This window comes from Sorghum bicolor, chromosome 2 (genome assembly GCF_000003195.3).
Source record: "Sorghum bicolor cultivar BTx623 chromosome 2, Sorghum_bicolor_NCBIv3, whole genome shotgun sequence".
NCBI classification, from domain to species: domain Eukaryota; kingdom Viridiplantae; phylum Streptophyta; class Magnoliopsida; order Poales; family Poaceae; genus Sorghum; species Sorghum bicolor.
Genome location: NC_012871.2, coordinates 51,508,280 through 51,524,963, shown reverse-complemented (window position 1 = coordinate 51,524,963; position 16,684 = coordinate 51,508,280). Strand labels below are relative to the sequence as shown.

General features: G+C 42.7%; 1 protein-coding gene and 1 long non-coding RNA gene across 5 annotated transcripts; both read left to right on the top strand.

The window, feature by feature from the left end:
- On the top strand, window positions 614–7,455 carry LOC110432554 (lipid phosphate phosphatase 2-like). 3 transcript variants are annotated; one of them, XM_021453243.1, is made up of 9 exons: window positions 614–1,419; window positions 1,570–1,640; window positions 4,361–4,579; window positions 4,676–4,763; window positions 4,848–4,957; window positions 5,068–5,161; window positions 6,538–6,726; window positions 6,832–6,891; window positions 6,977–7,455. In XM_021453243.1, exons 1-9 carry the CDS (start codon window positions 975–977, stop codon window positions 7,150–7,152), a joined length of 1,452 nt encoding a protein of 483 aa, XP_021308918.1. In that variant the 5' UTR covers window positions 614–974; the 3' UTR covers window positions 7,153–7,455. The 3 variants fall into 3 exon arrangements, with proteins under 3 accessions (XP_021308918.1, XP_021308920.1, XP_021308919.1); XM_021453245.1 differs by lacking the exon at window positions 1,570–1,640 and having other exon boundaries at window positions 1,048–1,419; XM_021453244.1 differs by lacking the exons at window positions 614–1,419; window positions 1,570–1,640 and adding an exon at window positions 1,688–2,335.
- Window positions 13,469–16,192, top strand: LOC110433072. Of its 2 annotated transcripts, XR_002450469.1 has the most exons (5): window positions 13,469–14,009; window positions 15,088–15,270; window positions 15,410–15,452; window positions 15,609–15,680; window positions 15,772–16,192. It is a non-coding gene; the product is annotated as an uncharacterized LOC110433072 (long non-coding RNA). The 2 variants fall into 2 exon arrangements; XR_002450468.1 differs by having other exon boundaries at window positions 13,469–15,270.

Sequence of the window (16,684 nt, the reverse complement as noted above, 5' to 3'; positions counted from 1 at the left end):
TATTTCATCAATAGTTGACGGTTCAATATGCGGGAGACAATGGTGTCTATGTTTTTAAAGAATACAAGTTATTTCGCCCATAATTAGCACTCATTATGGTCTTGTTTGGCTCTCGTCGAAGCACACCACAAAGTAGCTCTGGTGCCTCCAAATGTGCGCAGGAAACAAGCTGCAAACTTTTGGCAAAATTGACCTAGAATTAGATAGGAACGAGGCCACACTTTTGGCGTGCCCAACACGCGACAACAACCAAACACAAATACAATGAGCCGCAATTCAGATATAGTGTGCTGTGGCTATGAGCCAAACAGGTCCATATATGTACGTGAAACGATGACATGTATGTTTTCAGAAACAAATAAAAAAAACTGTTAGTGGAGTGTATTTTTTTTCCGTATCCAATAATTTTTTCATAAAATCTGTAAACCTTAAATTTTTGAACTCAATTGTTTAGATACCATTTGAGTTGCTCTAGGGAGCTACTTGCCGATCCTCATGGAGTATGTAAATCAGTAAGCTTCACGTAGCTAACAGCCTAACAATGACAAAGCTGTTGATGTCCCATTTTTCCAAGCGATGGAAAGATACACAGAGAGAACAAAAAAGAGTTGTGTATGAGCTTGCAACAATCATTAACCAGCGAGTCAAGTCATTGAGTTGTGTCTTTATCTATCTATTCCTAGCTTTACCATGACAAAAAAAAGGAGGCAAAAACCAAAATATTTCAATACATACAAATTCCTGCCCTAGTTGATACGCCATCTAAGTTTTATTATCCATTTGTGACAAGCACATGACACACTTTCATATTCTTTTGTTTTTTTTTATTAAATTAAAAAAAAAGAAATAAAAAAAGAGATAAAGGAAGACGAAGTGGAGGATCGACACACGTGGCAAACGGTTTACCAACCGGCACGCGTGCCATCCTTGACAGTGGCGTCTTTTGTTCAAATAAAATTGAATTCAAATTCAAAATGTCTCGAGAACGAGGACCACCACCAACTCTCGAGATCCTATTATCCCTACCCGTCCCCGAAAGAAAAGGGTATAGAGCGCCAGGCAGGCAGGCAGTCAGGCAGTCAAACCCTCCTCCTCCTCCGCTCCGTCCTGGCGTCCTCCCTCCCCGCTCACGCAAAACGCAAACCACCCCGCCCGCCCCCCGCCACCGTCGGCAGCAACAACTACTTTCCTTTCGTCCTCGTCCGTCGCGCCCCCCACCCGCTCCTCCACTCACCACACCGGACGGATCCGGATGTCGTCTCCGCCCGCGCATCCATTCCACACCCGCAATTCCGCAGCAAACGCTAGCAGCAGCGGCGGCGGCGGCAGCGGTTGGTAGCCGCGCGATCGAGACGGCGGGTGACCTGCCCCGTCGCGGTCGCGGTCGCGGGGTATATATTACCACCACCAAGATTCCAGGTGCTCGTTCTTGATTTGATTTGAACCCAGGTCGGAGTAGGAGTAGGAGCAGATCGAATTAGCAGCTAGCACGGACGCTCTCCCTTCACCTTCTTTATTATGTCCGTCTCCCTCTCTCTGCCTCTTAGCTTGTTTCGCGCATTCTGGTAGGAGACGAGGAGGCGCCGATCCGTAGCGGCGCCGAGGGCGACATCGAGGAGCCGCTGGTCTCACGCCGCACCGTGAGTTGTTCATTCCTTTTTCTTTTCTTTCCTCCGGTTCTGCGAAAGCTGTACATCAGTTTTCCCCCCTTTCTTGCGAAAATTATCTGAAGACATTGTTCTCTATATGTAAATAATTCTAGTTCCGGCCTTGGAAAGATTCTAATTCCTCCCTGCTATCTTCTAATTCCTCCCTGCTATCTTCTAAGTATTTGATAGATAGACTAGTGGTACTCTCTCGGACTCCCATCATGAGTCCTTGGGTGACGCTAGTTTAGTTTAGGGACAGCACATGACTCTTTTCAGATTATTATTAGGGTGATTCTGACTGTAACTTTAACTCGGCTCAGCTTTTCTTGCTATTTTAACAAATTACTACTACAAAGAAGGTTTTCATCTTTTCCTGATATATTATTTGCTAGTGGATGTGGTGGATGTGGATGTGCTTTTCAAGTGGATGGCGTGGGTCCTTCAGCTCATTTTCTAAGTTTTGTCTGGGGGTGAAATAAACAATACAGATACGATTAGATAATTCAGCCCACCTGTACTGTAATTTGACTTTGATGTCACCAGTCACATTCCTAGGTTGCATAATAATTGCCAGAAAACAACAGGACCAAATACTGTTAGTCGAAGCCAATAAATTTTAATTGAACCCTTCCACCCACTCGAGGAAATTTGAGGGAACCTTTCGCCCACGGGAAAGGGAATTCGAGGTAATATGATTCCTACTATCCTAAGACAGAAAAATTGGGTATAATCCGCATACTCGTAGTCTAGGCATACCTTGTTTTGGTGACAACTGATAGCCAGCGTCAGCCAATCTTCAAGTTCTCAGTAGCGTTGTGCGTTGATTTAAGTGTTGTCAAACCATTGGGCTGTGTTAGTTGTCGGGCACCACTTTACTCGTTAGCCTAGTTGACTTAATCGATCAGGTGAGAAGCACTGGATGCAGTTTTTAATGATCTGTAGTTTAACCAGTTGATGTGAGGTTTGCCCACTTGGGTTTGGAACTTGTATGATTGGAGTAAACATACATATCTTTTGTTTTGGTGTCAATAGGCTGGTGTCAGCGAATACCCAACTAACAATCTCTACTGCCAATTGGCATGAATTTCTGTTTGCCGAACCATTAAGCTGTCTTAACTGTCCAATATCAAATTAGTAGAAGTTTAATCTTGTTTACTTAGTGGATCCAGTGAGCTATACTATTTTTTCAAGGATCTGTACTTGAGTTTGTTGTGCCAGATCTTTGTCTGTTGGTTGTTTTGAAGTTTCATAAACTTCTGTTCACCCACCTGCCCTGTCTTTCCAAGTTAGGAGGTATGAGAAAATCAATGATTTCATGATAGTTAGCTAACTTAACTTTGCTGGTTTGCTGTTCATCTATGTCAAGTGAGATTTCCTAGCTGTTTCTGTTCAGTTGACCTTTTAGTAATTCAACCTTTGCAGTTTCTTACGGACTAGATTTTCTGTGGTTCTTTTTTCTGCCTTCTTTGGCTTGCCTCTGGCAAATAAGTTACACATGCTTCTTTTTTGAGTTTCTAGCGACATCATGCTTCTGGTGTCGTTCTTGCTTTTTTAGTCTTAGTTTCTTTTAACTGAATCATTTATGTGAAGTTATTTGAATAATTTTTTCTGAGCCTGAGAACTTCGTTAATGATATTTATGATCTCATGTGGTTCTTATCAATTAAGGAAATGACGGGCTCTGGATATCTGTGTGGAACTACTTATTAGATATATCTGTATTTGCACATGTATCAGTTGATTACAATCTTGCTTTTGTGGTCCCTCATGAGTTTGTGTGAAATTGAAAAATTGTCTCTGTTGTCTGCTTGGTGATCTTGAACCCTTATTCTTGGACAGTAGACCAGAATGATCACACCATTTTAATTTCATAATTTTAATTTATTAGATTGCCTGCATTCTGTTACACTCGTCTGCTATTTTGTTCACTTCTCTCAAAAATACATGAGATTGTCAGTTTTTACCAATATCCCATAAGTTGAACTTGAACGATTATCAGAAACTGTTAAATGTCATGGTTACTTGAATATTTCTGAACATATTACCTTTTCCTACTACGGAAAATACAATTTGATACTGTCAACCTGCTCCGTTTAGTGTAGTTGCAACTAATATTCAACTAGCCTTGTTTTACCGGACTGATGTTTGAAGTTGATACTGTCTTCTAGTGGTAGGACTTACTTACTTTTCAAATAAGATTGATCCTCTTTCAGCTGTTGAATTTGGCTCTTGTGTATCATGACATGTTCGTATGTCAGTTGTTCTTAGCATGGCTGATAGTTTGTTTGTATAACTCCAGTATTTTCCTGTGTCCCTAGCACATATTTGAAGTCTCTTTAAAACATGAAGAAAGATTGTCCAGTTTTGTGTTTGTTTTTTACCAAAGCTTATACCTTTTATTGGAACTGAAGTTTCAATATATTAATTCACATGGAAATGCCTTGGTTTCCAGGTCTATGCATTGATGATATCATTAAATATGTCGTGTTTCTGTAATTATTCTACTGCCATAACTCATAGGAGATGCTAAATTGTCACTGTTAATTTCCATGCTGATGGAACATGAGAACTACATTTTCACCCTGTATGAAAGATAATCATGACTAATAACATTGGTCTTGCAGTGCTGTGAAGCCCTTGAGAATTAAATTGCAACTGTTATTGTAACTTCACTCCCTGTTGTTTGCTCTCTTACACTCTTTGTTTTTGTAGGAGACAATGGCAGACCAGTTAGGGTTTTACACTATTAGATCCCATGGGATGATATTGGCAAGATTGCACATGTATGACTGGATAATACTTCTCCTCCTTGCTGTCATAGACGGGCTGTTGAATTTAATTGAACCATTTCACCGTTTTGTTGGAAAAGACATGATGACTGACTTGAGATATCCTATGAAGGGCAATACAGTGCCATTTTGGGCTGTTCCAGTATGTCCTGGTATCCTTATCTTTCAGTATGTTTTGATCCTGTTACATCCATGCAAAAGTTTTTGTGTGGTTCTTAGCTGTTTTTCTTATTTGCAGCTGATTGGAATTATACTGCCTTGGGCCATCTTTGTTGGAATTTACTTCAAAAAGAAGAATTTTTATGATTTGCACCATGGCATACTGGGTATTTTACATATTTATGATTATGATCCGTTCGATATGTTGATTAGTACAAGAGAAACATATCTGAAAAATTGAAATTTTGTAGGGATTCTATACTCAGTGCTCATAACTGCAGTGATTACTGATGCGATTAAGGATGGTGTTGGACGGCCTCGTCCAGATTTTTTCTGGCGCTGTTTCCCTGATGGAAATGATGTAAGATAAAAATAAAAACTAACTTATAGTCCTGTAGCAAGTTCATCTGTGTTGATATGTATATGCTTCAAAATTTGCACAGAATCTGGGCTAATTACATTATCTTTAAGGTTTATGATAACATTACAACTGGTGTTATATGCAATGGAGTGAAGAGCGTAATCAAGGAAGGCCACAAGAGCTTCCCCAGTGGACACAGTTCATGTAAGTAATGGCATAACCACATAAGTACTCAAATAGCCTGTAACTGCATATGTTCCCCTTTGTAATATTGATCCCTTTGGTGCACTTGTTGCCCAACTCTATGGACAATTTTACAGTGGGAAAACCTATATGCTTTTAAAAGTTAACTGCCACTTGCATATTCAATAAAATTAGATTGGTCTACTACACTTTGATGATATGTCTAAAATACCATTGCAAGGTCATACTTGAGGAAATAGATTCTTTCAGTACTGGCTGTCTTTTTTTTTGGGAGAAATAAAAATGGGTCTACCTTTGGGGTGTGTGGTATGCCTTGGGCATGCTAGTTCTAATCATCAGAGAAAGTGGATGTCTTTGTGGGTGGGTGCTAAGACCTCAGTTGGGCATGATGACAACCTGCATTGTGGACAGTTTTTGTGGCTTTGCATGATTCTGCATTGGTGATAGGGGGCAAGAGAGTTGCAAACAAGTGGTGTGCAGTCAATGAGACTGTCTGTGCTGTCTGAGAAATTAGGCCACATGAGTGACCAAGTAATTCCAAACAATGGATTCTCTTGGGTCTTTCCTGCCATGTTCTATGGAAATATTGAATGCCACAGACGAGACCTCAAAATTGCCCATATCTCAAATGCCTTGCTGAAATTTAAGCACTGTTTGGTAACCCTGAATTTAGCCTCCCATCTGGAAGTATACTATCTCTTAGGTACTCAAAATTCTGAGCCTTATCTGAGATATGATCCATGAGTCTTAGAAAAATGGAAAAAAAGTGATTCAAACATTTTGTGCACATGTTTCTGAGAGCAAGCAGGCATGAAAACTGTATGTGAGTTACCTTGGGGCAAGCTGCATGCGATACACCATAGAGTAGTGGAGTGAGTGAATTTAGGTTGTAAAGTATGACCTATGTGCATGATGAGCAGATCTAACGGTTACTCTCTTTTCACTTAATTACTTGAACTACCGTAACATTCTGTAGAAGATTAGGATTGGGGCAATTGGCCACACCTCAATTGGAGGGGGCGCCTTCTATTATATAGGGCCGACTGGCCTTTACAAGGCAAGGGTGATTCTCTTGATTTACATCTCCTAATTATAGTAACTAAATCAGTGATTTACATCTGCTAATTATAGTAAATAAATCAGCTATCCCTGATTGATTTACATCTGCTAATTATGGCAATGATATGCCGCAGCATATGGTAAGGGGCTGCGGCATATTTGCCTAACACATTCCCAATACTCAGTGTAAATTATTACTGAAGCATAAGTCCTTTTTTTTATGTGCTGAAGTTAAGTTTCAACTTGGCACCTCATGATATTTTTTTACAGTGTGATGGCATCTAAAATTTGTTGTGTGGCCTATTACACTACTTCAGGGTCTTTTGCTGGTTTAGGCTTCCTTGCATGGTACTTAGCTGGGAAAATCGCAGCTTTTGATCGCAAAGGACATGTTGCGAAGCTATGCATTGTGTTTCTGCCTCTCCTTACTGCTGCACTTGTGGCTGTTTCTCGAGTGGATGACTACTGGCATCATTGGCAAGATGTATTTGCAGGGGCTCTTATAGGTTTGTAAATTTTGATATATCTTTTTTAAATAGATCAAGATTTTCTAGATGTCCTGAAAATACATAATGGATCATCTTTCTCGCCATGGCCACTTGCCTTTGCAGGTCTTACAGTTGCTTCATTTTGCTATCTGCAATTTTTCCCGTATCCTTTTGATGGCGATGGTACCTACTATTCACTGTTTTACCAACTATTGAGTTTTCAGGTTTTGTTCAACATGTCACAGAATATTGTACATCTCCTTTGCAGCTTGGTGGCCTCATGCATACACGGTCCAGGTAGCGGAGGAACGGAACAGCAGACATGCAAACTCGTACAGTGTGAGACCAACCGAGATCGAAACAGTCAATATTCCAGGCCACGGTGGGATGACCCTAAGAGATACTCTAAACGATGTGGAGTCTGGCAGTGGCAGGAGATTGTGAGATGATACCGTTGGAGCTGCTTGCATATGTATACAGGTAGATGTATTTGTAGAGCTGTTGACTGCTGCTGCCACCGTGGGTTGCTTAGACGGGCTTGGCAGTAAATTACTTGGTAGGTGTTGTTTCTTCTGACAATCTTTGGGTTTCCTTTGTGTATACTTGTTGAGTCAAGAGTTGTGGTTAAAGTTTGTTGGCGTACACTCTTTGTAGTCAGCTTGGTCAGCAACTATGATGATCTTATCAGATGTGCAGGGTAAATGGGTTTCTCAGTCGATTGTGGATTGTTGCTCTTATACTAAAGCGTGAAATTCAGGTGCCACCATAGTCAGCTTTTATAATAAGGCGAGATTCATTTGCCACCATAATTTGCTATTAGGTCCCTCGTGTCAAGGAAAATGAATGACCTGCCCACCTGTCCTGCAATGTGACAAGTAGGTTGATTGCATTGGACAAGCCACTTTTTCTTTTCTCTCTAGACTCCATGATGTCGTACCTGCACTTTGAACCACCATTTTTCTGCTGTACTCCTTTTTGTTTTCCCTGCTGGCCAGAATAGGTTATTCGCCGAATGTGGTCTTCCATAAGTTCGTATTTGAGACTTGCACAATTTGAATTACCCACAAATATTTTGATACTGGGCAAGGATGTCCTGATGTAAAGTTTGAGGCCTCCTACGCAAAGTGAGTGACAGTAGCGGTAGTATGCAATAGCAAATGTTCATGTGTTCCTACGGAAAATGGGTGGCATTACGTTCCCTCCAGAGTCGCATCTGCCCTAGCACTTCCCATACGCCGTCCCCGCCGCCCACAGCCAGGACATACCTCGGTCCCTCTTCTCTCATGATCTCGCTAGTGGATACAGGATTGGAGACCCGTTTTCCTTCTTCGTAGTTCTTGATTAGGTTTGTGAATCCTTGTGATCTAGGTTATAGTTTCTAGTGTCATCAACGAGGTGGTGACAATGATGATACTTTGGAATAATATCTCTTCGGCCTCTCTCTACCTTGACAACGTTTGATTTGGTATCAGCGAAGGGTTAGGGAGAGTCTGACTTGTTAGATCTGTTGTTAGATCTTGACATTTGGTATGTTTTTTTAGAGGGGGCAGTTGGTTGCCTTTGCATACGACGATCTCAACCTCTTCTTTTGGTCTGGTAAGCCTGCATTTCTTGGAGGTTTCCTCTAGCTGATGTTCTTTCAAGAGATACTATACTAGATCTCGCTGTCAGCAGCAAGTGGCTATTTCGCTCTTCAGAGCCTTGTTTGTGAGGGTGTTTGCAGGTATTTCTTTTCTTGCTGTGTTCACAGTGTGGATCTTTAAATTCCAGCAGTGAATGTTTGAAGGTGGAAGATGACCAATTTGATCTTTGATATACTTTTATTTTGTACAGATCGTTTTATGTCTTTTGTCCATCAGTCATATCAACCTTTGTTTTTTTGAGACATATCTCTTTATAAAAAAAGTAGTTGTAGCCATAGTATGCATTATGCAATACCAAATGTTCACTTTTGTCGTTAAATAGGCAACTCTCATACTCACTTTATCTCTGAATTAAAGTCGTTTTAGGATGAACACGGTTACTCCTAGGTATTACTCCATCCTCATTAATTAAAATCATATATACTCCATCCTCTCTTGCGCTTCTCTTTCGTATGTTGAAGACTGGTGTTGCTCCTAGGAGTAGGTCTGTACCTAAAACGACATTTTTATTGAGATAATATTTGAATGCTAATAAAACAACACTTTTACTTAGACAGAGGAAGCATATATGCTTGATTTGTTCTTACGTGTTAGTGCTCATGTATTGTTGGGTGGGATGTCATGTCAATATCCGTAGCATCTGATTTTTCTTTCAACCGGATCGTATATGGAACTAATGCTTGTAGCCAAGTTCTCAAGCAACGTTTTTTTTCCCCCATTAGTACTCCGTATATGATGGATGTATCTGACTGGGAATAGGCAATGCAACTCACAAATGTAGGCGTAGCAAAATCAAGCTTCTTGGCTTGGCTCAAAGTAAAGTTGTGGGCTCGTGGCTTCCGTGGAGCTGAAGCTGACCTACTTGCATCCAATTCTTACACTTTTGTTTTTTTTCTGAGAAATAATTCTTGACACGCACCCATTACCCATATGGCCATGGATGCCTTCGGTGGAGGCCCAGTTCAATAATAGCCAAGCGCGAGAGGGAATAATAATTGTTCTTTCAATGACACTTCCATGTATGTTTATCACCACATCATTATCTGTGGCATACATGCATCTATAATTGATGAGATGAGTTTGGTTACATTGCATACTGGGTGTCGATTATTTGTGTTCAAAAAAGCAATAGGCAGGACCTAAGGCATCAAACTGTACTAGATAGGTATGCCTGTGCGTTGATATAAGACAACTAATTTTTTTATATAAAAACAAATAGGTCGCATGATAAAATAACAATACTAATATTAAAGTAATATTTAATCCAAACAAAACAAAGCTCATTAAATTTTTAGAGTCATATAGACCTGAACCGTGTAACACTACTGGACGCGCCCTCTTTGTTGAGGGCCCCAAGCCCCCGACAAAGACCCAAAAATCCTCGGCAAGGCTTTGCCGAGAGCGGCTCTCGGTAAAGAGCTCTCGAAAAATTTTGAGTCGGCAAAGATGAAAGGTCCAAATGGCTAGGGGGGATGAATAGCCTATTTAAATTTTCTACAAACTACAACTAAACAAGTTGATTAGTAAAACAAAAGGCGAAACTATTCTAGCACTAGCTCAACTAAGCTAAAGCCACCTAAAGTCTAGTACAAGACTAAACACTAAACCACAACAACAAGAGAAGGCTAGCTATACTCCTAAACAAGAAGACTATGCTAAACAAGCTAAACAACTAGTAAGGTATGCAAGTAAGTAAAGAAGTAGAGAGTGATTGTTATACCAACGTTGTAGAGTAGAGATATATGCAATCAATCACTCACAATCACAATCACAATAGAAAATCCTCGACATGAGACGACACAGGATTTTTTACCGAGGTTCACTTGCTTCCCGGCAAGCTAGTTCTCGTTGTGGTGATACACTCACTTGATAGATCACGAGCTAATTGGCAATTCAAAGCCAAACCCTCAGCGGGTGCCGCACATCCACTCACAAGATGGGGATCCTCCAAGCCACGAGAAATCCACTAGAGTAGCCAATTATGATCTCCCACGGGGAAGGCTCAAAAACCCCTCACAAATCACTTGGTGAGGCTCGAAACAATCTCCAATCACGAGCTCAACACCACCGCTACTCCAAGCCATCTAGAGCATCAGGAAACACCCAAGAGTAACAAGAAATCCGTAGCAAACTCAAGGATCAAGTGCCACTAGATGCAACTCTCAATGCAATGCACTTGAATTTCACTCAATCTCACTAAGAATAGCAATCAAGCAAAGAGATGAGTGGAGAGAGTGTTCTCTAGCTCAATGTATGCCTCAAGTAATCAAATGTGCAAGAGAAAACCCTCTAAAGCCGGCCACCTTCTATTTATAAGCCCCTCAAAGAGATAGAGCCGTTGGCTCTGTCACTGGACAAATCTCAGGGGCACCAGACGCGTATTAGGGAACCACCGGACGCTCGACCCCCTGCGTCCGGTGCACTAATGTTAGCCACGTGTCCATCTTTGAAACTCGCGCGTCAAACTCTAACGGTCACCTGCGGACCACCAGACGCGACCAAATGAGCACCGGACGCGTCCGGTACTCACCAGTCCCGTGCGTAGAGAGGTCTGCAAACTCACGACCTCACCGGACGCGTCCGGTACTCACCGAACTCGTGCATAGAGAGGTCTGCAAAACGTCCCCACACCGGACTCACACCACCGGACGCACTCCGAGCGTCCAGTGCTCTCAGTCAGACACCCTCTGCTGAAGTCAGGCCACACCAGACGCATGAACAGGGAACATCCTGCGTCTAGTGCAGTGCGTCCGGTGCTCAACCCTAATAGAGCCAAGCGCTGACAGCACACCAGATGCTAAAGCCAGCGTCCGGTGCCTCCACACACTGCGTCTGATGAGTGTTTCTCAGCGACCCATGACTTCTCCAAATTTTCCACCGACGCAATAGAAAATATATACTTAATTTTCTCAAAAGCGCCGAATACCGCCGAGCAAGCTCGGCGGGAGGGAGAGAGAGAAACCCAAACCCCTCTCAATCCTAGGAACTCCACCTCCTTTGCAAATGTTGCTAACACCAATAAGTGCCACCACTAAAGTGCATGTGTGTTAGCTTTTCACAAACATTTTCATCAAAGAAGTTAGGTTAGCACTTTACTAGATTCTAATGCATATGCTCAAGATATGGACCTAGTAGCACTTGATTCGAGAGATGACCGTGATTTCCCCTCTTCATAGTCGGCTATCTATCCTAAATCCAGTCAATTACTTCTCTACTCAACTTAGACCAGTAAAAGTAAAATCCTATGTTTATACAGTGGTGGACCCAGAAATTGGAACCAAGGTAGTCCTAAAAATGTTTTTTCATGCGTAACACGACAAATTTCAAAGAAAAAATTCGGTAAAATGACTATAAAATAAGCAAATTTTCTACAATAGGAATAGAGAGCTCTTCATCAATAACTAAAATTGGTGTTGGTGGAGATATGAGTTGCAATTTTTTTAGAACTGCTATATTTGATTTCTTCATGCCTCAACTTCTTAAAAACATATTAATAAATTGATTCAATTCTTGGTTCACACCTCACAATCTCACAGAATCATAGATCTAGAAGAAAATCAAATCCCTAAACCATCTGGAAGAAAAAAAAAATCAAACTTACCAAAATTCACCCGGATTGGCTGTGGCCTGTGGGCCGTGGCCGCTGCCGCAGCAGCGCTGCCTGTGCCCGCTGGCGGAGTGGCGGAGTTGTCCACCGTCGGCGTCGGAGGTCGAGCCGTCGAGTGGAGCGGACGCGCGCGCGAGGGCCGCGAGCCGCGGGAGCCGCTGTGCGCCTGTGCCTGTACGGGTCTGTGGGAGCGGACGCGCCGGACGGCTGAACGGGAGGCCTGGGCCGGCGGGCAGCGGCTCCACCTCGGACTGTCGACGTCGGGCGTCCTTGCGGTCGCGCTTGTCGCTCGGGGGTCTCGGTCGCTCGCAAAGTTGCGAGTCAGCCTCAGCGAAGCCGGAAGCGCAGCGAGGCGGACAGAGCCACAGAGGAAACAGGAGAAAGACTAAGTATTGGGCCAAGTTTCTGTGTACTAAAAAAATTTTGGGCCAAAATCTGGTAGTCTTGTGCCTATCTGGACTACCCTTTGGGCTCGCCACTGTGTTTATACCTTTGCCTTGATCACTCTACTCCTTGTCTATCACCATGATCTCCACTATATGCTTCATCTCTTTGTAATTATGTGGCCACCTTTCCATGCCACCTTACACCTTCATCACATGTGTTGTTATGCCTAACTCAAATCACTTAAACACAAGACATTAGCAACTTGGTGTCATTAATTACCAAAACCAAATTTGGGCTTTCAAAAGAGGGCCTTTATCGGACACTCAATAAAGCCTTTGCCGAGAGCCAACTTAGCCCTCGGCAAAGAAAAACGGCAGTCATGGCGCCGTTCCCTTGGACGACGTCTTTGCCGAGGGCTGAGGAGAAGACCCTCGACAAAGACCCATTCTTTGCAGAGAGCTATGGTGAGAGCCCTCGACAAAGAGACAAAAAAATTAAATATTTTACTTGTTTTTTGCATTCCATCAACACAAACACACACATATATATATATATATATATATATATATATATATATATATATATTCTATATATCACCCTGGGTACCAAATAATATTGGGTACCCGAGCTCAAATCAGCCCGACGACGCCTCGCATCCTCCCCAAACGATGTCGGCCCGGTCCACACAAATTCTCCGATGTCGCCCGATACCTGACGCCCGATCCCCCTCGCTCGCACCTCCCCACGATTCGAGCTCCATCCAGGCGGTTTTGCGGCTTCCCAATATCGCCGCCGTCCTCTCCCCGTCCGTCGTCCACTCGCGCGAGTCCGTCGGCGGAAGGTGCCTTCGAGCGTCGCGAGTCCGGGGCGTCCTCCGAGCGTCGCTGCGTCGTCCTGTCGTCCGTCGGGCGAAGGTCGACGCGGTCCGGGGCGTTCTCCTCGCGCGTCCGGGGCGGGGCCGTGCCTCCGAGCGTCGGTCCTGGGCGGTGTCCTCGCGCGTTCGCGGCGAGCGGCCGGTCTCCGCGCGCGTCCGGGCGGGTACGCGCCTCCGCGCGTCGCGCGTCCTCCGCGGGGAGCGGCCGGTATACGCGCGCGTCCGGGCGGGACCGCGTCTCCGCGCGTCGCGTGTCCTCCGCGGCGAGCGGCCGGTATCCGCGCGCGTCCGGGCGGGACCGCGCGTCTCGCGTCCTCCGTGGCGAGCGCGCGTCCGCGGCGAGCGGCCGGTCTCCCTCACCAACGACAACGAGAACGACGGCCTGCTGCCGACCAACGTGTACTGTATGGGGTCCTGCTCCGCCTCTCGGCCAAGGCCGGAGCTCTGCCGCCTCCACCTCGTCTGCCGCCGGTCATGGCAGTCGCTCACCAACAACACCGAGGCCCACCATCTTGACCTGAGCTGCTGTACTAGCATCGTCAGTCGGTTTCGCAAACAACAGATTGGTAGAAATTAGCATTCTTTTCGGAACTTCAACTGGTATATATACTTACTAGAGTGGCACGGGGTCATCGTTTATGTATGCAGCTTCCCTGATTTCAGTCCGTAGTAATCTCCTCTAGAAAAGAGTAGCGAATCTTCTTGTTCCAGGATGAATCAGGATGGTGTTTCAGAGGAGAGGAGTGGAGGCCCAGCATACTTCGCGGACCACTGACTGAGCAGATTAGAGGTTTGATCCTGGATTCTTTCTCAGTTATCATGCTCCAGCCACGTGTTTCTTTATTTGGTTTGACATAGATTTAGCAACAATATGGCATTTTTCAGATCTATGATGACAGGCATAGAAATAGACTAAGGAGACTATTTTGATCTTGTCACTGTATTTGCGGTCTTATGTATTTATGAGCTTGCTGAAGTGGTCGTAATCAATCACACCTAATGAGACACTCACCTAAGTGCATTTGATTCCTAGTAATTATTATTGGTAGAAGACACATTTAAACATTTGAAATATTTCCTAATCAGTGTGGTGTGTCATTATGTGCAATAGCCAATAGGTATTGCGTCTTGTGCTGGTTAGATCAAGTTTCTGGTGAACAAACATAAATTATTTTTCTTAACCACAGTTTCCTACAACTGAACTAAATCTTCTTAGTTTCAGAAATATATCAGTATTTTTCATCTCAAAAGAGCTAAAATGTTTGTTGGTAAGACCTAATCAGCTACGCAATGCAATAATCAAATGTTATATCATGAAAAATTTATATTATAATTTGCTTTCACGTGAACTCTCAGCTTATAAATAATGTTTGTCTGGATGTAATCTCAGACGGGAAGCTATATTGCAATATACATTATTCTTCATGCGATGTTTTTCTCTTAAATATCAACACATTTTTATTTCTAAACTCATACTGTAGTGGTCGCTGATGAATCCTAAACTCATCCTAATCTGCTTCACTTCAATGGCGGTGTGCCACAATTAGATTACAAGCCTATAATATGATTTCATATAAATGAGAAGTTTATTGTACTAGCGTCTTGAATTGCTTTTGACATTAAAGATGTTTCTAGAATCACAAATGTCGCAATCATTAAAATTAGTGTTCCCTTTTCTCTTTCATGTATTTCCCTTCTTTTTTTCATTTTTATTATCTCTAGGGTGTGGTTGTTTTAGTCCATGATGCAAACTCCATGAACTATGATGATGCCATCTTTTCTAAATTTATTGGACACACTTTTATCAGCTGTTGCAGCATGTTCACTTGGGCTTCCTTTGACAATGACCACGGTAAAATCTCTTATAGTTTATAAAGATAGGGTACAATCACGATTGAGCTTTGGAGTAGAGGCAGAAACACCAAATTCTTAGTTAATTCGGACAGTGAGCTCATCGAAACAGGGAGAAGCTCCTCAGTCCTCTCTCCGTGGTGGTGCCCGGCCCCTCAGTCCTCTTGCATCATTTGGGATGGACCCGCCCGCCCCCTCAGGTTCCTTCAACTCCTTATTCCTATATCTCGCTTTAATGTCCGTTCCTTGAATTTTTTTTGATTGGATCATACATGTATGCTTTTACTTATGGCGTGATTATAGTTTAATAAAGTAATTCTATTTATTCTTAATTTGTAGATGATGCTCACGCCGGAGAAGGTCCTGCTTCGTCAACTAAAAGGTTCTTTCTTTCATATTCCCATTATGTTAATTTTTTAATACATTTATAAAATTTTAGCATCTGCAACAACATTTTTTTGTGGAGTGAGCCTGTAAATTTAAGTTGTACAGCCTATGAATGTAGTATTCTAAATACATTTTGAATCATTGACTTTAGAATCCGGTTGGAGCTAGTGGATAAAATGTCTGACAATCCAAAAGTGCTTGTATTCGAGAGCACACAACAGCGGTCAGTACAATTTTTGTTTGAAAAAAATTAGCGACATTTTCATGTGTTCTTCTTGCTTTTGTCTCACTTAATTTCATTATTGCCCATTTAGGTATGAGGTCCCTCTGCGACAGCGCACACCCAAAATAGGTGTTCTGTAGGTGATGGTTTGCACCCACAAACATAGCTAGTGGCTTGTCATAAATATTTGTCTTGTGTGTGGTGTCAAATGTCATGACATCTCCAAAATCAATATATTCAGCCTGCATGCTAGCATGACTCCAGAATAAGCTATGAATTGCCCCTTCTTTATCGATCTTGACGTACCAACGAAATTGTGGATTCTGAGCCTTGCAGTCTTCAAAGAATTCTAGAAGCTTCGCAATGTCATTGGCATGTTCTGCCCTCACATTAGCTGCCTTCCTGCAAAATTTGTTACTGTTACATGTTTGTACTTAACAGATCCTATTTATTTAATGGAATAAGAGTTGCTCCACACTGACCTGTTCTCTAGGTCACGCTTTGTTATCGGAACGTGCTCCCCTCCACCATGCATGTCTCTAACAATGTTTTGTATACTATGATGCGGTACATCTGCTGCTTGTAGGTCATCAACAAACTCAAGAAATACTGGATCCTTTTCCTTGTGTTCGCTCAAGTTTATTGTTTCTTGTTTCTTTTTAAAACATGGATGGTTATGCATTAGATCCACATACTCAATGACCACTGCTATTTCTTCCTTGTTTTCATCATAAATCCTTTTTAGCTTCATCTTGGACATGCAGTGTGTCTTCTTGGAGGTATTGTCCCTAACACGCAGCTCTTCTTTTTTTTTAAAGTAAGTATTATTCCCCTCATTGTTGCAATGTATAATATATGAGTATGGTTTGTTGTTTCCATAGCACAAACCAAATCCAACCTCCTCGGCATAGATACTATAGAATTTCCTGGCCTCTTCTCGGTTTCTGAATGACATTCCAGGCCTTGGGATGAGAGCAGGATCAATGTCTTCTTTCTGCACACGT